At 43.8% G+C, this 25,255-nt stretch overlaps 1 protein-coding gene across 10 annotated transcripts in view; it reads right to left on the reverse strand.

The window, feature by feature from the left end:
- Window positions 1-9,493: 9,493 nt before the first annotated feature.
- ENTHD1 (ENTH domain containing 1) overlaps window positions 9,494-25,255 on the reverse strand; it is a 284,474-nt gene continuing 268,712 nt past the window's right edge. For all 10 annotated transcript variants that reach the window (XM_063938823.1, XM_063938824.1, XM_063938822.1 and 7 more), the window contains 2 exons: window positions 22,828-23,460; window positions 9,494-10,476 (listed from right to left, as the gene is read on the reverse strand). In XM_063938823.1, coding sequence (XP_063794893.1) covers window positions 10,169-10,476; window positions 22,828-23,460 — 941 coding nt within the window. In that variant the 3' untranslated portion in view covers window positions 9,494-10,168. The remainder of the gene's footprint in view (window positions 10,477-22,827; window positions 23,461-25,255) is intronic.

Consider the following 25,255-nt stretch of genomic DNA (forward strand, 5'->3'; position numbering starts at 1 on the left):
AATTGTGTATTACTTGTTATGTGGCACAGGAAACCATTTTGGTACATGCACAGTGTTCTTAAATGATGTTGATAAGAGGTATATTTACAGTGTCACAAATTCCTACTTATACATCCAGGGCTGATAGTAATGCAGTTAAATAAACATGAGGTTGACATTTTATCAAGCAGATGACGGATGTACTATATACACTATTGGAACACTGTCTTGCAGAAGAGATATTTTATTATTCTCCAATTGATTTACCCTGTTAGAATATACTACTTCTAAACAATATTATAATTGTATTAGCTTGTTATAGTCAGAGTAAAGTGGTTTCTTTAATATCTTAAAATAACCAAAATGAATATTAAAACTATACTTTCAATACTGTCTGCTTATTATTTTTTCTTTTATTTATATTTATTCATTCTGTTCTAAATTTGATTAAGAAAATACCCATAAAAAAAGACATAAACATTTTGTGGAATGAGAAAGATGAGGCCTATTGATAATGCAATGTTTGAACACGTACCTTATTCTTCTGAAAAAACAGTAGGAGTAAAAAGACAGCCAGGAGAGAAGCTTTATTGTAATTGAAAACTACTTTCAGAAATGCTAAGACTACTGCATGATTACTTTCATTTTTGTTATACAGATGGAGCCTCGCTCACCTATGCTGTCTGTGGCGTTAGTCGCTCTCCGTCTGACCATTGGTCTGTGTGTACAGTATACAGTAACATTAGTCGTCACTGAACATTTGCCAGAGCTTATAGATCAATCCGCCGCTATTCGCTCTACAGTACTGGATTAGTGGGCCATTAGCCACCCAGTGGTGGAGATGTGTATTGCATGCTGAGTATGTAGTCGTGCCTCAATCCGCCTGTCCGTGCATAAACTCAACAATCTAAGCTATCGCCTAGGTGCGACTAATCCTACGTTTAGTCGGAGAAACTGCAACGAATAGGGAGGCTCCATCTGTATGTAAATCAAGGGCAGACCAAGAGAGGAGGGGGCCCGTGTGCAGGCCCCTTGTGGGCCACTCCTCCTGCTCAGCAGCAGCATGCTGCCTTGTGCCAGAGTCTACAGCGCATGCACAGGTCTCTGGGAAAATGCCACCGCATCATTTTCCCAGTGATTTATGTCTCCAGTGTCGGCCATGGGACTCCGGAGGGGTAAATATAATATATGGCTGCAGGGTGTGCAGTGTAGACCTCCCTGGACCCAAGGGGACCGTGTGCACTGCACATTCTGCACCCATTATAGATAAGCCAATGATGTAAATGCTTTTTAACCTACCTTCCTAAAGAGGGTGTGCAGTGTTGTAGGAAAGCGGTATTGTGCCCTGTGGAAGCCACATCCCCTACAATTGTGATTTCTTTACATCACTTCTAGTGGGTGGAGGCACTGTCACCTCGGGCTCCGCTAAGCAAAGCTGATGACAGCTCTGTGCCATCTCCAGTAAGTAGAGCACTGCCCACAGCATCCTTAGGAGGCTCTACAGAAGCACTAGTGTCTTTACAGCTTAGTATATTTAAGGCTTTGGCTACATTATGTGGTGCTTTTGCCGTTGGCTATTTGCTGCAGGAAAATTTGGCAGATCACCAGTCCGGTAAGTAACTTAAGTTGTGGATGCACTAACTTCAATGTCTTATTTCTTGGCTGTACCACCCTAACAGGGGGGGCATTATCACTCTACCAGGTGGGTAGTCAAGTTAGAAGGTCAAGTGGATACTTCGGTTTGTACTTTTATCCATGTTTGTGCACCTTAAAGCAGTACCATCAACTTTGGTCTACTATTGTAAGTAGACAAACGTGTATTTGTTGGAGCGGGATTAAACACCGTTCATATTCTTCTCCCTTCATTAAGATTTTCCTCCTTAATGTCACCTCAAACCATGTAATGAACCATGTGGGAGATAACAAAGAAAACTTTCTGGTGTAATACCAATTTTATTCAAGAGCATAAAAACATATGGAGTTAAGATTGGTCTCTCACCATGACATACTGTATTGTCTACAAGCTAGGCAGACAAAAAGAGCAAAGGTCACAAATCGCACATCAGGCTTCCCCATCTGGTGGATCCCAAGCGTGCCACAAAGAAGGTCCTTTCTGCCAAACATTTTTGACACCTCAATGGTGTCTTTTTCAAGACCTTAAAGAAGTTTTCTTCTTTGTCTTCCACATGGTTCATTACATGGTTTGAGGTGACATCGAGGAGGAAAATCTTCCTGAAAGGAGACGAATCTGAACGGTGCTTGAAGCCAATCCAACAAATATGTGTTTGTCTCCATATAATAGTTGATCAAAGTTGATGGTATGGGTCCGCCCTATTTTATGTGCATACAGTATAAACTAGAATTATAAGAAAAAAAATAAGTTGTAGTACTACACTACAGTATGAGTGGTTTTGTGTTCTCTGTTTGAGTATTCACAGATGCTTCAGGTAATACATCAATACCTAATAGCGCTTGTGGATCCACTGGTGAATTCTTTTTTACATTTCATGTTGAGTGTTAGGTGACACTTTGAATAAGTGTGAACTCTCAGCAGCTTTGCATGCATGTGATTTTCGTCTTATCTTTCTTTTTTCTTCCTTTAAGTGGTATCACAGATAAAGAGTGGCGGCCGCCGTGCTAACCCCTTTGCTGCGCTGGGTCTCCGGTGTTGTCCCCCTGGTGGGCTCCGGCTCCCAGCGTGCTGCTGGCGTCTCTCCGGACCATGGGGGCCGCCACTGTGCCCGGCACCCACGTGGGCAGTATGGGCCAATGGCGATCCGGAGCTCCTTCCACCAATCAGAGGAAGGGCGGGCAGTTCAAAAGGAGGTGCTGGGCAAAGCTCCGGCGCCTGAGTATTGTCGCTGCACAAGTTACCCCCAGGCTCACGCTGCAGTTCATGGAGGAGTGTTTCCCAGCTCTCTGTGTTCCAGTGCTTCCAGCATTACAGTGTGTTTTCAAATCTCTGTGTTCCTGTGCTTCCAGCATTACAGTGTTTCTCTGCCCTCACAATTCATCACTCATTTCTTCATTCAGTGTTCTTCAGCATCATTCACAAGTCATCACTCATTTCTTCATTCAGTGTTCTTCAGCATTGTTGACAAGTCATCACTCATTTCTTCATTCAGTGTTCTTCAGCATCGTTCACAAATAATCACTATTTCTTCATTCAGTGTACTTCAGCATCGTTCACGAGTCATCACTCATTTCTTCATTCTGTGTTCTTCAGCATCGTTCACAAGTCATCACTCATTTCTTCACTCAGTGTTCTTCGGCATTGATCACAAGTCATCACTCATTTCTTCATTCAGTATTCTCCAGGATCGTTCATAAGTCATCATTTATTTCTTCATTCAGTGTTCTTTGGCATCATTCTCAAGGATTAGTTACTTATAAAGCTGCATGAGGAAGACCTACATCCGGCTGTCTCTATTTCGACCCAGCTACAGTTCCTTTTCCCGACCATCAGAAGAATCCCTGAGTACCCAACTCTCTCGTCCCAAGTCTGTGACAGAATACTCAGGCCAAATGGACTCGGAGGATTGGAATGTGGAAGCAAGCACCATACAAAGTTTGGCTTCCCGTGTACAGAGTCAGGAGGTGGCACATGGTCAGGAGATGCAGTATCTCCAGGTGTTGTCTGGTCGATTGGATCAAATACAAGCAACTTTGGCCTTGGCGGCTCCGGGCTCCGCTCCAGTTCTCGCTCAGGTAGTAGTTTCCAGTAGTGCTCAGCCTTCGTCAGCGGTTAGGTCTCGTCTCCAACTTCCTACCCCATCCCGATATAATGGAGATTAAAAACCTTGCCGCGGGTTCTTGAACCAGTGCGAGGTGCACTTTGAACTGCTCTCACATAACTTCCCTACGGATCGATCCAAGGTAGCATACATAATTTCCCTGCTCAAGGATTCAGCGTTGGATTGGGTGTCTCCATTGTGGGAATGTTCAGACCCATTAGTCTCCAATTACACCGACTTCATAGCTTCTTTCCGAATAATTTTTGAAGAGCCTGGTAGGTCCACCACAGCTTCTACCGAATTGCTCTGTGTTCGTCAAGGCTCCCGTTCCGTAGGGCAGTACATAGTCCAATTCCAGACCATCGCTTCGGAGTTGAACTGGAATAACAAAGGTCTCAGGGCTGCCTTCTGGAGTGGGCTCTCGGATCGTCTTAAGGATGAGCTGGTCACCAGGGATCTGCCTAATCAACTTGAAGAGTTAATCTCGCTCTGCGTCAAAGTGGATCTCCGCATGCGGTAGCGTGGTAGTGAGCATAGCTGGTCGGATCGGCCTCTTCTTCCCAGATAAGCTGCATGACCAAGTCTGGATGAACCCATGCAGATCAATCGGTCCCGTTTGTCTCCTGAAGAACGCCAGGGTCGTTGTGAGGGGAAACTTTGCCTCTACTGTGGAGCTGTTGATCACTTTATTAATTTATTTTTTTATTAATTTTTGCAAGTCTTATCTGGTAAACCGGCAAGCCCAGCTTGTTCTGGTGGAGTCAATTGGGTCCAAATCTTCTCCAGCAGAGGACTGTTTACTCTCTGTATCGTTGTTTTCTGAATCAGCCACTAAGTCCGTCTATGCCTTGCTGGATTCCGGGGCCGCTGGAAATGTTATCTCTGCCTGTTGCGCCCAGGAAATGGGTCTGAAGCTGAATTCCATCGACCGACTCATTATGCTGACTGCTGTTAATGGTACCCAAATTTCCAATGGACTCATTTCCAGTCACACAGAGAAAATCAAGCTGCAGGTCTGAGCTCTACATCTTGAACTTCTGGAGTTTCTAGTGATTCCGGAGATGACTCATGACCTTGTCCTCGGCTTACCCTGGCTCAAGAACCGCAAGCCCCACGTTGATTGGGAGTCCTCGCAAATCTTACCCTGGAGCTCCTACTGTCATTCAAGTTGCCTAACACCCAGGGACTAACGCCCATTTACCCGCTTCAAGTGTCCTCCAAATCAGACAAAGAACTTCTTCCGGAAGCCTATCAGGAATACGCAGATGTGTTTTCCAAGCAACCGAGCAAGCAGCCAATCAATTACCACCCCATAGACCTTGGGGCTGCCCAATAGATCTGATCCCTGGGAAGATGCCGCCCCGAGGTTGCACGTATCCCCTGTCTTTGTCAGAGACCCAAGCTATGACAGATTATATCAAGTCAAATCTCGAAAAAAGGTTTCATTCGTTCCTCTACCTCTCCAGCTGGAGCTGGTTTCTTTATCGTAAAGAAGAAGGATGGGGGTTAAGACCGTGGGGTATATTTACAAAGATTCGTGTTTTAGCCGTTTTGAAGGGTGTTTGAACTCGAATGGTATCGGGTGCATTTTACTGCAACTTTTTGAATCCTGATACGGTCATTCACTAAGCTGCCGACTTTTCACAATTCGTATTTTCCGATGTCGATGTGATTCGTAATATCAGGCAGTGTTTTATGGGAGTGATGAGTAAAACACTGCCTGACAAAACACAAGGAATCCCGGCTGGATCTGTGAGACCGAAAGTAACCTCACCGCTGACCGCAAAGTTCCCACCATTGGCTAGAATGGAGCGCATAGGCGCTACATTGTATCTCTGCCGTGTGCTGCCTCACAGACACTACAGGAGCACACAGCCAATCAGGAGAGTGCCACGACGTGGCGCTCCCTGATTGGCTGAAGGGACCCTCTTTGACAGGAGTCAGGGGGGGTCCTGGCAGTCGGGGGAAGGGGTCCCATGTGTAAACATGCGACCCCTTTCAGTGCGTGGTCGGATTTCCATTTTTTTGTTTTGCCAAGTACGTGGATTATTAAAAAAGGACACGACACACTGGATTTAGGTGAGTATAATTTTATATTCAGGTACCCTGGAATCGACGTCGAGACGTGGGCCGAGTCGGCATCTGAACATAGGTAAGTATGTGTGTGTCGGAATGTATGTAATGAAGTTGTACTTTCAAGGTGTGTGTGTCCTGTTTTTATTTGGGTATTTTTTTTGCAGAAGAACTATAGGTACCAGTGGGCCCGTTTAATCCCCGCATGCTGGTACTTGTGGTTCTCCAAGTACCAGTTTGCGGGGGAGGCTTGCAGGGACTTGTAGTTCTTGTGCAAAAAACAATATTCTTTTATTTTACACTTGGCTATCAGCCCCCCATCCGCAGCCCATGGATGGGGGGGACAGCCTCGGGCTTCACCCCTGGCCCTTGGGTGGCTGGAGGGGGGACACCCCTTGATTTAAGGGGTCCCCACTCCTCCAGGGTACCCCGGCCAGGGCTGACTAGTAAGTGATTTAATGCCAGGGCCGCAGGGACCTATATAAAAGTGTCCCCCGGCTGTGGCAATATCTCTCTGACTAGTGGAGCCCGGTGCTGATTCAAAAAATACGGGGGACCCCTACGCTTTTTTCCCCCCGTATTTTTTGCACCAGGACCAGGCGCAGAGCCCGGTGCTGGTTGATCAAATATGGGGGAACCCCAGTCAATGTTTTTCCCATATTTTTTCAACCAGGACCGGCTCAAAGAGCCCGAGGCTGGTTGTGCTTAGGAGGGGAGACCCCACGCAATTTTTTTTTCTGTTTTTACACTAAACAGACCCTTTCCCATAGATAACCATGCACAGATCTCACTGATCCGTGCATGGTTATCCAAACTCGACTGGAAAAAGCATGTCTATTTTTTTGCTGCTTTTTTTAACGAATCGAAAAAAAATAGACCCGCACTTGAGCACTCAGAGACTAACACCCAAATACGAATGAATAGTGAATGCCCGTATTGTATGAAATAACAGCCGCGTTTGACCGATGGTCTATTCATTCGTATTTCAGAACTTTGCCAATCAAACCATTACGAATAGACCAGACACTGCCGAGTTTTCTGCTTAGTGAATTCCCGGATTGGGACTTAGAAAAAAAAACACAAATCGGCCAAACTCGGATTTTTAGTAAATACTGGCCCGTGTATTGACTATAGTGGCTTGAATGATATCACCATCAAGAATAGATACTCGTTGCCATTGATCACGGAGCTGTTCGATAAGGTTCGCGGAGCCCAAGTTTTCATAAAGCTTGATTTAAGGGGAGCTTATAACCTCATACGCATCAGACAGGGGAACAAGTGGAAGAACGCTTTTAATACCAGGCATTATGAGTATTTGGTAATGCTGTTTGGTCTCAGTAATGCTCCTGCCGTCTTCCAGGGATTTGTAAATTAAATATTTTGTGACATGCTTTACCAGAGTGTAGTGGTCTATTTGGACGACATTTTAATTTTTTCTAGAAACCTCACGGAACATAGGATACAGGTCAAGGAAGTTCTTCACCGTCTCCATAAGAACCATTTGTATGGCAAAATCTCAAAGTGCAACTTCGAAGTACCGTCAATTCCTTTCCTCGGATATATCATCTCGGGCACAGAACTTCGTATGAATCTGGAAAAAGTTAAAGCCATCCGGGATTGGACTCAACCACTCTCCCTGAAAGCGGTGCAAAGATTCCTGGGCTTTGCTAATTACTACCGGAAATTCATTAAAGGTTTGTCCACCATAGTAGCACCCATTACCACCCTGACCAAGAAAGGCTCTAATCTTAGTCTGTGGCCTCCTGAAGCCATGGATGCATTTTCTCAGTTAAAATGGGCCTTCATGTCTGCTCCGGTGCTCCAGCAGCCTAATGTTGAGAAGTCTTTTTTCCTGGAAGTAGACGCATCCTCAGCTGGTCTCGGAGCTGTCCTTTTGCAGTACTCTTCAGATGCAAAATTACATCCGTGTGGCTACTACTCCTGGAAATTTTCGCCTGCAGAAAATTCACAAGTCATCACTCATTTCTTCATTCAGTGTTTTTCAGCATCATTCACAAGTCATCACTCATTTCTTCATTCAGTGTTCTTTGGCATCGTTCACAAGTCATCACTCATTTCTTCATTTAGTGTACTTCAGAATCGCTCACAAGTCATCACTCATTTCTTCATTCAGTGTTCTTCAGCATCGTTCACAAGTCATCACTCATTTCTTCATTCAGTGTTCTTCAGCATCGTTCACGAGTCATCACTCATTTCTTCATTCAGTATTCTTCAGCATCATTCATAAGTCATCATTTATTTCTTCATTCAGTGTTCTTTGGCATCGTTCTCAAGCATTAGTTACTTATAAAGCTGCATGAGGAAGACCTACATCCGGCCGTCTCTATTTCGACCCAGCTACAGTTCCCCATCCCGACCATCGGAAGAATCCCAGCGTACCCAACTCTCTCGCCCCAGGTCTGGGACAGGTGGTATCTGCCTATAGTGCATGTAGGTGTTAGTTTGTAGCGCATTGCTGGACAACTCTGATTCTCGCTGTCCTTTCTTTGCCATTACAACATTTGTGGGTAAATTTAATAAAGCTTCTAAAACAGAATTAGTGATGCTGCCCATAGCAGTCAATCACATGCTGTCTATCATTTCTCTATTGCCTTTTAGAAAATGATAGACATCATCTGATTGGTTGCTATGGGCAACATCGCCAAGTCTCTGTTTTAGAAACTTTAGTAAATTTACCCCTTAGTTTTAATATTATACATTTTAAATAAATAGCTAACAATTTTTTCCAAAGTCAAGTCTCTGTGTCATTTATAACTATTGCTTGTATATGGTATAAGTGGTACACAAAACGCCTCTGCTGATACAAAGTTTATAAACACAATTGTTGGTCAGAATCCACCAAGATGAGCCTCATTCAAACACCAAGATTCTGAACCTGTGGTACTGTATGTGTACACCAAGATCTATGTCAGATAGATTCAAGAGGTACAGAAGGGTGGCAAATATAAATGAAACTAATATTAAATGTATTCATTGAAAATATATACAGTGTATAAAGAATGGGTATCTTGAAGGCATCTAAATATAATTTGTGGGCAACCTTTAATACTTGAACACACCTTTGAATTACTTGGTATAAACATATACACTTAGGGGGACATGTACTAAGCAGTGATAAAAGTGGAGAAGTGAGCCAGTGGAGAAGTTGCCCATGGCAACCAATCAGCTGCCCTGTATACCTTTATAGTATGGAAATTATAAATGCTACGTCAATGCTGGTTGGTTGCCATGGGCAATTTCTCCAATGGCTCACTTCTCCACTTTTATCACTACTTAGTACTTTTTAAAGATTTACCAAAACTTGCTTAAGGACACCAAAGACAACAGCATTCTTGGATTACAAGTAATATATACAGTATTTACTGGGGGTGGTTTCAAAATTGGTGGCAGACAAGCTACAGTACTTGCTCAGAAGGTAAAGAAGAAAGTGAAGATTATCAGTGAAAGTGACTATTTCTATTTTCTTTGGTACACTTACATTTTTGCATATGTCTATAAATATTTCCTATCACTAGCAACAGAATCAGAGGAAGCAATACAGTAAGTAATAAAGTAACTGCCATTATGGCACTATTGTTGATGATGACAATGTTCTACATTTTTGTATTTTACTGTATCAGCAATATGACTTTGAAAATTTCTGCAAAAAGTACACAAAACTGGAGTCAATCGCAGACATGAGACAATTTGGGGAATCAGGATAATTTTTTTAATTTATTTTTTTACATTGTGAGCAAGAAATCAACACCATCAGCTAGAACACAACATATAGTACATGCACCTGCTTGTGCATGAAATGGATGAAAATCCAAAAACATATTAGGTTAAATACAGACAGTAGTATTGTGTCTTTGTTTGTAAAGAGATATTTTAACAGTTTGAAAAAAAAAAAGACAAAAATAAATAGATTTCCTATTTCATAAAAGAGGCACTTCAGGAACAGAAGAGAAAAAAACTATCAATCAAGCAAAATCTGGCTACCCATGTCCAGCCCTTGTTTGGTCTGCCACAACCACATTAACACTGAGACAGACCACCACCACACTGACTGTCAGTGATGAAGACGGTGTATTGGACATACTGGAAACAGCATTCACAGCTTCTCCACAATTTTAGATATTTCAAAATGGCATTTTGTACCATATTAAGTATAAGAATATTCAGATAAGTGAGTATCTCTGTGTAGAATAATTACTTCTTTTCTGGACAGACAATGCTTTTTGATGTTTCCCATTTAAATTGGGTTCTTTTGGTTAAATATAATACAAGTATAAAATACAATTAAACCTATGTTTTACTAATTTTTTTTTCAAACCAGTTTAAATAACAATAAAAACCATAATAAGAAGAGGAGCTGCCATTTATAAGAAAGGATTAGTAGTATGACTTTGTGGTGGAAAGAGTAAAAATGGGTCTGGAGGATTCGGAACATTGAGGTCTTGAGCGACCATGAAACTAACTCTTCTGGTCAGGCTGCTTTGTATAGGATTGGTAACTTCAGTGGAAATGAAAGAGCTAGGATTGGTAACTTGGGTGGAAATGAAAGAGGTAGATGGACGGAGTCCTGAGTAGGAAGTTGATGGCTCAGGAAGATGGACATTGTCTTGATGAGAAGCTGTAGGCAGAACGGCTGTAAATGGTGCTGCAAATGTGGATGATGTCGGCATCACTAAAAAAAAAATTTGAAAGACATTATTTTGGCGGTATTTATCTTAACTATATTTTTACTATAAACTCAAGGGTGAATTTAACAAAACAACAACTTCTAATTTTTTTTAACAACAAATTCTCGTTTTTAATTACAAATTCTAATTTTTCTAATAAAGGAAAATAAACTCTTTACTTTGTCCTTTGGTGCATCTGGGAGACCAAAAGACCATTTTTAAATTGCCACAAATGTCAGCCAACATACTTTCTGTATAAGGGGTCACTAGAGATTAATATACAGATGTGCCCTCATACACAGTGGCCGCAGTCACGCCTCTCTCAGCGCACCAGGTCCTATTCCCTGTCACGCTCGGCTTGAGTTGAGGATCTGACGACTGACAATTGACTAAAGGAGCAGCTTTTGGCAAAGGAAGGAAATGAGGTGGCTGAATATAGTTCTTACTCATGGATTGAAGAGTTGGCCCGAAGATGAAGAGGGGTAAGCAATGGGGGCAACGACTGAGAATGATACACTGAAGAAAGATTAATTCAGTTTTAATAAGATTTCAATAATACAGCACAACTAGGAGATAAGTCCGAGTGAGTTCTGAAGAACAAAATGTTTGTGACTTGTAGACAGTGCTGAAGAATACCGAATGGAGAAGTGACTTGTGATTTGTAAACAATACTGAAATACACTGAATGAAGAGATGACTAGTGATTTGTGAACGATGCTGAAGAACACTGAATGAGGAGATGAGTTGTGATTTGGAAATTATGCTGAAGAACACTGAATGAGGAGATGATGTGATTTGTAAATGATACTGAAGAACACCAAATGAGGAGATGACTTGTGATTTGTAAACAATGCTGAAAAACACCAAATGAGGAGATGACTTGTGATTTGTAAACAACGCTGAAATACACTGGATGAAGAGAAGACTTGTGATTGGTAAACGATGCTGAAGAACACTGAATGACGAGATGACTTGAAAAACGATGTTGAAGAGAGGATCACTGTGAGCACTGACAGCAAACGGAGACCCTCTATAAGATAGAGGACCCAGCAGTTAAACCACAAGGGCAGGTGGACTGGACGAAACGGACTGCAATAACAGAACTGACCACTGGGTGGCCTCCCCAGAACCAGGATACCAGGGGTTAACCTGGGAGCACAGAGTTTGAGCACCTTACAGAAGCAAGTAACTTGAAGCACTGGCACCATAGCTAAGCATCAACCCCTTTTTCTAAGGGAAAACAGCACTGGATTGGCTAGATGCGAACTGGGATACCTATTGGCTTGGCTTGGTCTCCAACATGGCGGCTCTCTGCACAGAGGACACATGTGGAACCAGCACACAGCCACTACCTCTGGCCTCAGCCTCCCAGATGCCACACTACAGTAACAGGACACTTGGAAACAGACACCTCCAGCTCCCATGCTCTGCTCTCCAGGACCTGGACCCCGGCCTCCAGACACCTGGCAGCTGCATCGGAGGACCTCGCTGCCGCAGCTCCTATCCGCCACAGCCACACCAGCCAGCTAACAGGAAGACCACAGGGAACATAACCGGAGGTAAGACTCTGAATGCTGACACTCGCCTTATTCTCTCAATTTGTGTGTCTGATTCACACAAATAAAACAACTGGAAGCAAAAAAAAATACTTTGCTAGATTACACTGATCAATTTGATGTGCGACATGTGTACACCTGTGTGCCAATGAGTCTGAATCTGTGTACAAAGTGCAGTGATGAAGCGGCGCAGCTTTTTCTCATGCCAAGTTCCATTGTGCAAGTTGCATCCCAGTGTCTCTGATACACTCTGAGATGTGTTTCACTGCATCTGCATTTTAAATAAGATGCAAAATGTAAAGAAACAGATGCTATGCTATACTGCTCCGTGCGGCTCAGTCGTGCTAGACATTTCACCCTGTGTGGCATATTGAGGCTTGGTGTACGAGGACACATCTAAACATTATATGTAGATAGCTTCGTAAAGGTACCTGTAAGGACAGAAACATAGCTATTTCTAGGAGTTAATGCTCCAGTCTTAGTAAGGAGACATCTAGATAAGCTTCAATTAATTTTTACCATTATAAGAGTTTAATTGTGTGTAATAAAGGTATGTGTTTAAACATACTGTATTACCCTATGAGTTACCTTTCTGGCTTTCTATATTACCCCCAGGAGTACACTTTGGGATACATTAGCATAAAGAAATCCTGCCTTGAGAATGCATTTACATCCAGAGATGCGCTATCATTCATTTCTAATGCATGCAAACCAGATCATTATGTACTTTAAAGCTGAAAATTTCTGGAAATTGCCATTTATATGCAGTCTTCTACGGACTGTGGGGGAAAGCACAGACTCTCTGTGTAGTTAGTGGTTGGTACTGGTTTACCTGAAGTGTAAGAATTTAAGTATTCAGTCTTTACCAGCGACCCCCACAAGGAAGTGATGGATATCATGGAAGAACATACATGTGCGAGTAAGATGCTAACGCATGAAAGTCTGGAATTTACAAACCGGGAAATAATGTAGTGGGAAGGTTAAGGTGTCCAGGACAGGAAACACAGTGGAGGTCAACGTCACACACAGGTAGTGATGATTGGCAGAAAAACTTGTCCAGATATACTGTAATGTAGCAGAACAAAGCTACAGTATACCTAAGAGAACAGACAACCAAATGTAATTTGTTGCTTAGGCGAAGTCCTGAACACTGAGCACACTTTATAGAGAGAATAGAAGCATGTGCGTCAAAGTCTTTAGCCTGAGGACTTTATGCTGGACTATGGTCCTTTGAGTGTGCCAAATTAAACTTTCTCAGGAAATTTTTGTGAAGCATGAGTGAAGTTGGGAATGCGCTATGGTCCAATGACTCCGAGAGCAACGTTGAGAAGAGTTAGCTGGTGGTGGTGGTAACACCTCTTACCTGCCAGTAATTATAAGGCAGTCTACAGCATTCACCAGCAAATGTGTTGTGAAATACAGAAGATGGTTATCAGGTGTCTCCTTTAAGAAGTCATGGAGATCAGAGATCACACTAGGCCTAATTCAGAACCGATCGCTGCAATGGCACAGCAACTCACTGCTGCGATCGCCTCTGCCTGATTGACAGGCAGAGGTGGTCTCGGGGCAGGAGGGGGCATGCCAATGGCGTTAGAACCAACGCAGGTATGTTCGCACCTTCGCTGAGGTTGGCCCGCGGTGGCTGCGTGATGTCACACAGCCGCTGTGGCCCAGAACATGGCAGGTATCAAGCAAATGTGTTGTGAAATACAGAAGATGGTTATCAGGTGTCTCCTTTAAGAAGTCATGGAGATCAGAGATCACAATCTCTGGCCACTGGCATGAACGCTTAGGGTGACTACCAGAGATAATAAAAAAGTAAGATAAAGATTCAGATTCATGAACAAGATTATTATGTGCAAACTCTACCCATGGAAGTAAATGGCCTAGTCGTCATAATGTGGCAGAGACTTGCATGAAGGCCGTCTTCAGTACACTGGGGATGTACCAAAAATTGGCATTTAGGGTCTAAATCAGAGATGGAGGCATTAGTACAGCTGCTTCATCTGTGTACCCAGTAGCTGTGCTAAAATATGTAAATGACACAAGAGACACCCCCCTCTTGGCTTCTGTGATCCAATGCTGCATACCTCGCTGCTTGCATACTATGTGCAAAGATAGACTGAGACATAGAGAGCTCCTTGATAACGGTTCTGTAAGGTAAGATGCAGACAGTAGATATCTGGGAATAAATGATTTTGCCTTTTAGAAAAATGATCAACAATGACCATGAAATGTTTTAGTAGGAGTGTACAGAGATGTCTTTTCTCAGCGTACTCACGGTGCCTACACATGTGTGCATGTATGCAACAAGTGGCTATTTGCGGGCATGCGTGTTTAGCCATTTGGGCATGCGCATCATGCATTCCCTACTGGAAGCGGGTGTGTACACTAGGCCTAATTCAGAACCGATCGCTGCAACGGCACAGCAACTCACTGCTGCGATCGCCTCTGCCTGATTGACAGGCAGAGGTGGTCTCGGGGCAGGAGGGGGCATGCCAATGGCGTTAGAACCAATGCAGATATGTTCGCACCTTTGCTGAGGTGGGCCACGGTGGCTGCGTGAAGTCACACAGCCGCTGCTGCCCAGAACATGGCAGGTATCCGCCTGAAGCGCAGCTATGGTGCGCAGGCAGTGAGCTACTTGGCAGATGTGAGAGCATCGCTGCCATGCGATACTTTTGCACCTGTGCGAGGGAGGTGGTAGGGCCCGACATGCGTGGCGGACTAGTCCTGTGCTGGGCGTTCCCCCACATGTCAGAGACTGTGATCGTAGATGTACCAAATATAGCACATCTACGATCAGGTCTGAATCACCCACACAATGCATGCGCTTATTCGGACGGGGGCACAGTTTAGTCACAGCCAAGATGACAAAGGACATATCTGTATTTGCACTATAGATGGAGGCAGTAACCACAATATGATATGGAATAAATTGGTTCTTGTGGTTCTTTCAGCAGATCAAAGGAATCAGAGACAGAGAAAGTATCAGATACAATGTATTTTGGGTCCAGGGTAAAAAGTAAGGATGATGTAAAACTATTAAAAGATATGTGCCCCTGCACGCCGAAGCTACACCTGTCCGAAAAGGGGGTATGGTCTCTATTGAATGAGGGTGTGGCCTCGGGTGGAAGAATGTGGTGTCGAGGCAACGTCCCTTTCATCACTTTGGGGCATACCCAGTGCTACCCAAGCAGGTAGGCTGCCCTCTGGCTCACCACCCTGCGCTGTTTAGAGTCGATACGGCATCTATCTAGAAGTCACCTGCTGATTTATTTTGCAGAGCAGCAGTGATGTAATGCTCACCCTACCTTTCTGGTGGGACAGTATCTGAAAAGCAGGGCTGTCCTGCTAAAATCGGGACAGGTGGGAGGTATGACATTTCCATCTACTTCTTCTGGATGCTGTAGGTAGAACCATGACTAATGGCTGTCAAAAACAAGTGACATATACCAACAGAAGCACAACTATGTTCAACGCTACATAGTTGACCCATAGGATGGCAGGCAAGCCCCATCACTGATTGTAGCTGTGAGTGCAAGGAAGGCAAAATACATTTTTTTGTTGTTGGATAGCTATTATCATTACCCAGGATGTCCTATCCAGAATGACCTATGCTCTGTGTTTCCAAGCTAAGCTTCAGGGGACATTGGCTGACAAATTGACCATTGGCGTTGGAGTGCATACACAGATGTAAGGATCATCTGTGAGTACTGGCTTGGTGTAAACATTTGTTAGGACACAGGCTGGTGTGGAGCACAGCCAGGCTATAATGTGTTGTGCAAAGGCTGGTGTAGTACGTTGTATAATTTGCTGAGAACAGGCTGAACAGGATATGCAGGCTGTGTGAACTGTACACTAGCAATCATTTTCTGGTTGTTAGATACAGTACCACGCAGTTACTTGCCAATGGGCTATAACTTTTTAATTACAAAATCTCTTAGTTGCACATTTAGAAACATAAACTAAGCCATAAATCCCTGTTATAAAAAGATTGCTTTCTAAATTAGACCAATTTTCTTAATAAACTCCTACAAGACCTTCAAAGGCTTTTTACGTGCAATCGTGTGAGAACGCTGCTATGAAAATCATTTAAAAAAAAATGCTCACAAACAAGTATAACAAACAATCTTTAAAAATCATTAAAATGTTCACTCTGTTCTTATAACTAAATTGTGAACTCTTAAGACTGCCCTCTGGCAACTATTTCATAATCTAGCATTTCAAGTTTATTCTCTTGATTTATGTGAAAGCGTAGCCTTAATTATTTTCCATTTGTGCCCTGTGGAGTAACAATCTAAATCCACTATAAAGTGTGTCCTAAAACTCTGCCAGGCCTTTACATACTAAATATTTATAATGTATCCACTTATCTACTTTTACTCTACAGAGAATATGCATCTCCATTTAAATCGTACAGAACATTGAATGTAATCCTTGCAGACTCATCCTAGGGAGAGATGCATGATTACAGCTGCCTCTGATTCTCTAGAATGTCCTTTGTAGTGTACAAATCTGAGGATCTTGCAGACAAGATATTACAAATAATGCACCTGAGCTGGCTCTGATGATGCTAAATTGTAGGTTATTTGATGTAAAGAAGAGAAATAAACCAAGACAAACTGTACATAAGCAATCCCCCTAACACCCGTAACTCATAAATAAAAGTTCTGTAGATGCACATATTTAGAGATCAGCGAAATGATGCACACAATAATTGCCTCATTACAAATTTGGACGTGAAATATTGCACATTTCTTCTCTGGAAGATTGCCTTAAATGTTTATTACCCAGGCTACACAACAAAGGAGAATGAATTGACTATTGTCATCCCAGTTTTAGGCATAGACTATAAAATCTGTGAAATGTGACAAATGCAAGGTCTGATTCATGGTCGCAGGCAGCATCGACGATCAAGCAGTTTCCCAATGTTCAGGAAACGACGCACGCACAGGACTTGTGCTTTGCATATACAGGTCGGGTCCTGTGACCTTGCATGCAGTGTGGCAACCTGCAGGGGGCGATGATAGAGGAATCGTTTCACAGAATGGAGGCATGTCACCTCTGTTTTGTGGGAGTGGCTATGCCAGGGCCCAGTCAGAAGAGTTGTGGCGGTTATTCTGAGTAACCTGAATGTTACTCAGACGACCGATGGTCACAGAGTGATCTGATGCTGCGTTCTTGTACATAGCAGTTGATCATACAGGATTAGCATAATTTAGCACAGTAGCTGGGTATAAAGACGCTGCCACTGTGCTACTGCATCTATCCATGAATGGGATTTTGCGGTACAAAAGTGGAACATTTACTGTAGGTGGTATCATCAGCCCCTGTGAACATGATTTACACTGATCTCTAATAATATACAGTAATTGTTCCCAAATAAATTGATATGAATTGATATTGATATATCAAGAGCTTGTGTAAATATTATTTCAATTTAATGATTGACATCACTTTTCAATGGTTATAAATAATCCCTTTACTGCTTGCAAGGTAAAGCTAGATGTTATAGGTTCTCCTAGGGCACAAATACTGTTCAAAGGAAAGTTTAAAAAATAAACAACTTCCCAGCCTACCCTGCACCCTATTCCATCAACTCTCCTACAATTTATCCCTACATCTGCCTGTAAAACATGACTCCGAGCTATCACTCTCCTGCATCTGGAATCTACCCACCTGCATCCACCCATCTGCTATCCTGCAATCAATCCTGCTTTCTACTCTCATAGAAAATGCTGCAGCCTCTGTTATATCATTTCCACTCTACCCTCTTGCAACCACATTTCCATCATCTGGCCCTGTTGCCAAGAATTCGGTCACATTGTTGACAGTTACCATGTCAACATTCATGTCAACACCATAATGTGAAATGCTGACATTCTCAGAATGTTGATGGTTATGGCTAGGGAGGGTTCGGGTTAGGCATTGGGAGATGGATGTTATGGTTTGGCATTAGTGGGTAGGTTAGGGATAAAATACTCACCCAAATCACAAACAGAATCTCCACCGAAAGATCACAGATTCAAGATCACAGAGCAGTTGGGACCCGAAAGATGCCGCTGGAGACACCGCTTCTGTCTGGACTGGTGAGAGACCACTTTGCCACCATTGACGTTAGGTTAACATTCTATCATGCCTACATGTAATCAATGTAGACATGATGAAAGTTGACATGGTTGCTGTCAACATGCTCAGTGTTGCATATCTAACATTTTGACCATGTCGACATTCTCATGTCAACATGATGCATGTCAATTGTCAATATGAGAACTGTCATCCTAACATACCACACCCCTGTTGCCATGGGACCCCATGACCAGTAACTGCATTATTTTCACGAGCTCTGCCGTGGTTATCCTCTCCATTGTCTACTCCAGCTATGTGTCATCCTACCATCTCTCGGCCAGGACTACATCAGATCCACCTGCCAACATACCATCACAGGCTTTACACTTCTTGCCTTAACAAGCTCTTTCACTAAAACATACCATCATTTTCTTATTGCTCTCCATGGGGTCTATTCATGTAGAAAACGAAAACATAATTGCTACTTATCACTATACATTGCATCTCTTCGATGCGATGTATAGCTGTGATAAGTAGCAATTCATGTATACTCACCCTTCCGACGATGCGCTGCGGTGTCTGGGGCTCCTGCGGTGAGGTCTTCTCCAGAGATCCCTCCCGGCGATGCGCGGAGTCCAGCAGTGGGTCCCTTTGCGCATGCGCAGGGTGTTGACCTCCCGGCCGGCCGCAGTGGTTGCTGGGAGGTCGGGGGGCGGAGCCAGCGCGAGGTGCAGAGCAGCGATCATGGAAGCATTGAGCTTCCCTGACGTCTCCGCACCACAGTTCAGGTTACGCCGTCCTCAGATGGCGAACCTGAACTCCATGGAGAAGCGGAAAGCAGAGCTTTCCGCACCTTCATGAATTGCACTCACCATACAAAGGTATGGTGATGCGATTCAGGCACAGAGCGGGGGTACCGCTGGAGAAGTCAGAGACTTCTCCACGGTAACCGGCTCTGTGAATTGCGGTAAGCAGAGAAAAGCCCTGTTTAACGCAAAACAGGGCTTTTCACTGCTGCATGAATAGACCCCCATGTCTCTTCACACTGCCTATTAGCTGGTCCACACCTCAAACTAACCTATATGTGTTTTGCTATGTGGGATGCTAAATTTCTTCTGTATGCCATGCAATTTGTTCAGTTGATTGCATCCATACATTTATTAATCTGCTTAATTGTATGTCCCTTGACATGTGTGAAGCTGAATTTTTGATGTACACTTTACATTTTGTTCTGCTAATAGTATCCATGCATTTATTATGCTGCTGTATTGTACATTATGTCTATGTATTTAGATTCTACCCAACTTTAACTATGGGCCTAATTCAGACCTGATTGCAAGCAGGCGATTTTTGCACTGCTGCGAACAGATAGTCGCCGTCTACACCGGGGAATGTATTTTAGCTGTGCAAGTGTGCGAACGCATGTGTAGCAGAGCTGTACAAACAGATTTTGTGCAATCTCTGCACAGCCCAGAGCTTACTCAGCTAATGCGATCACATCAGCCTGTCCGGGACCGGAATTGACGCCAGGAACCCTCCCTGCAAACACATGGACAGCCTGCGTTTTTCCAAACACTCCCAGAAAACGGTCAGTTGACGCCCACATACGCCTTCTTCCTGTTAGTCTCCTTACGAATGTCCTTGCAAATGGATCCTTCATACAAAACCATCGCTGAGTGGCGATCCGCTTTGTACCCGTGCGACGCGCCTGCACATTGTGGGGCATGCGCAGATTAGACCTGATCGCCCGCTGTACGGAAATGCAGCCTAGCGATCAGGTCTGAAATAGATCCAATATACCTGCATTAGGCTTACTGTCTGCATATATGTAATACCCCTTTCAGACTACCATCTTGTAACCCGGGTTACTGCACATGAGCGTGCATAACCCGAGTTGCTGTGCGGTCTGAAAGGGCCCAGCTGGAATAATCCGGGTCGAGCGTGGTATTCCATCCCTGGTAGCAACCGGGGTTGAACTTGTGTTCAACCTGAATCGTTATGCGGTGTGAACGGGTAAGCCGGGTCGATGTGACCCGTTACCCATTCTCTGTATCATCTGACCTCTAAGCGCCGCCTCTGAGACGCGTCGCCAGTGACATCACCAACCCGGCATATGCTGGGTTGGAGGTGCAGTCTGAAGGGATCTTTTGCAGGGTTGCACCCGGGAAGCACCCATGTACAGCTACCGGGTGTGACCCTGCAATGCGGTCTGCAAAGGGTATAAGTTATGTATGTTATGTCAGAGGCGGATTGGGTACGAAATCCGAGCAGTCGGAGACCAACAGTCGAATCCCTACGTGCAGAATCCTGACACAACCCGGTAAATATTTTCACTCTACCCAAATCCTACCCCCTAATCCTAACCCGCCCCACCTGCAGCCAGTAGCACCCCTACTTCCCTGTACTTTGATGTAGGGAAACCAGTGACTGCTGCAGTGGCAGCCTCTCTCCCTGGTGAGCACACACGCTGCTATGTGCTGTGCTTGGGAGAGAGGCAGCTGCAAAATCAGTCACTGCTCTCTCTCGATGCATGAAATGTGCGGGGGTGGGGGGTGAGCGATCACACCCGATCGCCACCCGCCGGTGTCAATCAGTCCTCTTGCCCCCCACCACTATACACTTTGCATCCGCAATAACTGTATTACTTTCAACATTTTCTATGTAGGGGTCCGGCCACACCTTCCTGCATTGGCTACACCCCCTTCCATTACCTAGGCCCGGCACAGCTGACGGCGACCCTGCCTACAGCCTAACCGTAACCCACCCCTCCTGCAGCTTATCCTCCCCCTCCCACAGCCTAAGCCTAACCTCCCCCATCCCCACAGCCTAACCCTAACCCTCTCCATAGTGCCTAACCTTAACCCCAACATGTTCCAGAGCTGAGTGTATGCATCAACCATCATTGCAGAGTAGAACGCATCACCACATTGGCTGAAGGGGCATTATTGGGTAGTAAGGGGAACTAGTTGAATATAAGTGAAAGCTCAATTGTACCAGGTATTGGGCTGGTACAACTGCACACTATTGATGATGATTATGGGTACTAAACCATGCATAGAATAGGGGCGATCTGACTGCAGAGATACATACAACTGTGCATACTGGTGAATATACACTTATTTCACCTTGTACACAAATGCAGAAACAATTACAGCCAACTTACAGTCAACACTGCATCAGGCCCATAGTAATAAACACATACAGTAATCATTAAATGTGGACCTTCTTTACACTGGTGGTACACTACACTAGCCTTGGTAGCTTAACCTACTTTGGTATCACTCCCTTCGCTATGCAGTATATGAACTTTACTATTGTCTCCTCAAATAATGATTCATTTGGCCTCATTTATTACTTTAAATAATGGAGAGAATGATCAGACATACTGTAGAGACTTCCTTTTGTACATGTGCCATTTTTGTGTGTTTAAAACTTAAAGTTGCACTATACACACACAGATATGTTTTACAAAGTACACCTGGAAGATGCAAAATGCAATCAAAAGTGTAGGACAGGATCTGATCACTACCGTCTTGAGGTGGAACAAAATCCTAATACTATGCAGAGTGAATATGGCTGTTTGTTCTTGAGCAGATCAGTGCTGCCCCTAAAAATGCAATTTACTGTATCTTATTTCAGTAATCCTAACCCGAACCATTTTTGCACAGCTTTGCAAAACTACAGTATGGCCCCCAGTGTACCTGCTTAATACGCTGCAAGGAGAGCACACTCCAATATTTTTCTCCTATCAACTGGTGCAAGCTTCTGCTAATGGAAACACATCACCATATTATTACGCTGACCCATGTTCATTTATGGAAATCTAATGCTGCAAGCAGGGTTTTTGCTCTTCTTGAATAATGTTGTGCTTTGTAAAAGAGGCCTAATGCATTCTGATTCCAACATATAAGACACTGATGTCTCATTTTGTGACATCCTCGAACTGAGCTCACCCATTTACTAAAGTACAGTGACCAATGATGTTCTGACTCTGCAGATTAATCTCCTTTAAGGTGTGTACACACGGTGAAATTTCTCCTTTCGATTTTGACTATATAGTCAAAATCGCAAGGAAAGTCAATGCAAATCGCAAGCTGTTAGCCACCTTGCGATCCCGATTTGATACCGATGCGCACTCCCGCAGGGTTGGTATCGCAAGGCTAGATAGACTGTGCAGGCAAGTCAATCTTGACTATATCGTGTACTATCTAGTACAAAGTATAGTCAAAACTGGCACTTAGGGGGTAATTCCAAGTTGATCGCAGCAGGAAATTCTTTAGCAGTTGGGCAAAACCATGTGCACTGCAGGGTAGTCAGATTTAACATGTGCAGAGAGAGTTAGATTTGGGTGGGGGATGTTCAATCTGCAATTTAATTTGCAGTGTAACAATAAAGCAGCCAGTATTTACCCTGCACAGAAACAAAATAACCCACCCAAATCTAACTCTCTCTGCACATGTTATATCTGCCTCCCCTGCAGTGCACATGGTTTTGCCCAACTGCTACAAAATTTCCTGCTGCGATCAACTTGGAATTACCCCCTTAGTCAAAATCATACATAGTCAAAATCGAAAGTACAGATACAGTAGTCAATATTGGTGCTTCTGTGCTCTGAGGGAAATCAAGGGAAATCGCATAGGGAAATCCTACTTGTTTCACTATACCCACTGCAACATCTCTCCATTTGTACACCAAAGCTACCATACCACACAATGACTCACAAATTACCTGGGTTTAAGAATGGGTCGGTACTACTGTATGGTCCGTATTGCAAACTTGAGAAAGGATCTGAATGCCTCCTTGTTAGTGCAGTCTCTTCAGATAATATTGTTGACAGCTCTGGAGTCAGAGAAGTTGGATCATTTCTGTGTAACTTGCCATCTTTTTGAGAGGACTGAAATGGAAAATCTGTGCTGATGGGTTTTTGGGAAATGAGAGACTTTTGTGACTCTGGCACTGATTCACTAGTAACAGAAGCAATATCTATTTGTTCAGTTTCCCGAGGATCCATTGTTGAAGTTGCTATAGTCTGTGATGGTAAAAGTGTACCAGACTGATATGTATATGGGCTACGTGCAGAAGAACTATTTTCCAGTCTTTGAAATGGGATTGACCAAGGACTGTTGAAAGCAGCGGATACTGAGTTACTCAAGGCTTGGTAAGGGAGTTTCTTTAGTTCTTCAGCCCAACTGGTCAGTTTTGTCTGACTGCTCTTGTTGCTACTCAGTTTTTTGTCATCTGCAGTAACTATGTTTTCTTGTGCTGGTTTTGGAGGCGGTAGCAAAGTATAGTGATTTTTGGATGGTCTTTTAATCTCTCTGTGTATTTCATACTCTGGCATAAAGTATTTACTTTCTGCACCTGTGAGATCAAAAGAAGACAAAATAAATACAGTATGTGACATTACTATATATCTGCACCAAATATAGGGGGTTATTCAGAACTGATCGTTGCTGTGCGTCGCACACAGCGGGCGATCAGGTCTGAACTGCGCATGTGTATGCACCGCAATGCACAGGCGTGACAGCCCGCAACAACGGGGATCACTGGTCAGTGACGGGATGGTGCGGGAATTTCGACCGCATCGGCGAACGCAAGGTGATTGACAGGAAGAGGCCATTTGTGGGTGGCAACTGACCGTTTCCAGGGATTGTCTGGAAAAACGCAGGCCGGACCCGGCGTTTTGAAGGAGGTTTTCTGACGTCAGCTCCGGCCCTGATCATCGCAGCGGCTGAGTAAGTCCTGGGCTGTGCAGAGACTGCACAAACTTATGTTTGTGCAGCTCTGCCAACAATTGCGATAACACAACTGCAAAAAGGTAATACCCTCCCCCTGTAGGCGGCGACTACCTGATCACAGGGATGCAAGAAACGCACCCTAGCGATCAGGTCTTAATTAGCCCCATAATTAGAGTGCCTTTTTACAGATAAAAAATAACATGGATCTGTTACAATGAATATGTTATGATTAAATAGAGCATTACAAATGAACATATTATATCTGCTGTTAGTTCCAAGACCAGCGGCAGGCCTGCCGGTTTACTCCATCGGACTGGGACCCAGGTACCATTGCATTTGCACATGCCAACTGCTAACACACACTTACTTAATGATTTTAAGCTATGTACATTAGTTTACGTGAATATGTATTGCCAGTTTGTAGAAGTACAGTATTTAAATAATACGCATATGCAACTGCAAGCTAAAAACATTGGACTATGGGGGTCATTCCGAGTTGATCGCTAGATAAAAATGTTCAGTGCGCAGCGATGATGCAAAAAAATGGCACTTTTGTGCATGCGTATGTGGCGCAGTGTGCACGCGCGACGTACTTTCACAACAGCCGATGTAGTTTTACACAAGGTCTAGCAAAGCTTTTCAGTTGCACTGGTGACCGCAGAGTGATTGACAGGAAGAGGGCGTTTCTGGGTGTCAACTGACCGTTTTCAGGGAGTGTTCGAAAAAACGCAGGCGTGCCAGGAAAAACGCAGGCGTGGCTGGCCGAACGCAGGGCGTGTTTGTGACGTCAAATCCGGAACTGAACAGTCTGAAATTATCTCAAGCGCTGAGTAGGTCTGGAGCTACTCTGAAACTGCACAATTTTTTTTTTAGTCGCTCTGTGATCCTTTCGTTCGCACTTCTGCCAAGCTAAAATACACTAAATTGTAGTGTAAAAATAAAGCAGCCACTATTTACCCTGCACAGAAACAATATAACCCACCCAAATCTAACTCTCTCCGAACAGGATGCGGTCAATTTACCTACAATCAAAATCCCGACTATCAAAATATCGTCAACCATTGACCGACGGTCAAAATACTGACAAGGTCAAAATACAGACATGGTCAAAATACCGACATTTAAAATACAGACAAGGTCAAAATACCGACATTTAAAATGTCAACAGGTCAAAAAGTCGACATGAGTTTTTGATGATTTTTTTCATTGACACAGACTTGTTCATACTTTACCATCCCAGTGTCCCTGGATGGGGAATATAATAGTGTGCCGAGCACAGCGAGGCACCATGCTCGGAGCATGGCGAGTGCAGAGAGCCATGCGAGGGGACACGGTACACTTATACGGTGCCCATTTCGACCTATGTCAACATACACACCAAAAAAAGTAAAAAACTTTTGTCCTGTCGACATTTTAAA

This window comes from Pseudophryne corroboree, chromosome 9 (assembly GCF_028390025.1).
Source record: "Pseudophryne corroboree isolate aPseCor3 chromosome 9, aPseCor3.hap2, whole genome shotgun sequence".
NCBI classification, from domain to species: domain Eukaryota; kingdom Metazoa; phylum Chordata; class Amphibia; order Anura; family Myobatrachidae; genus Pseudophryne; species Pseudophryne corroboree.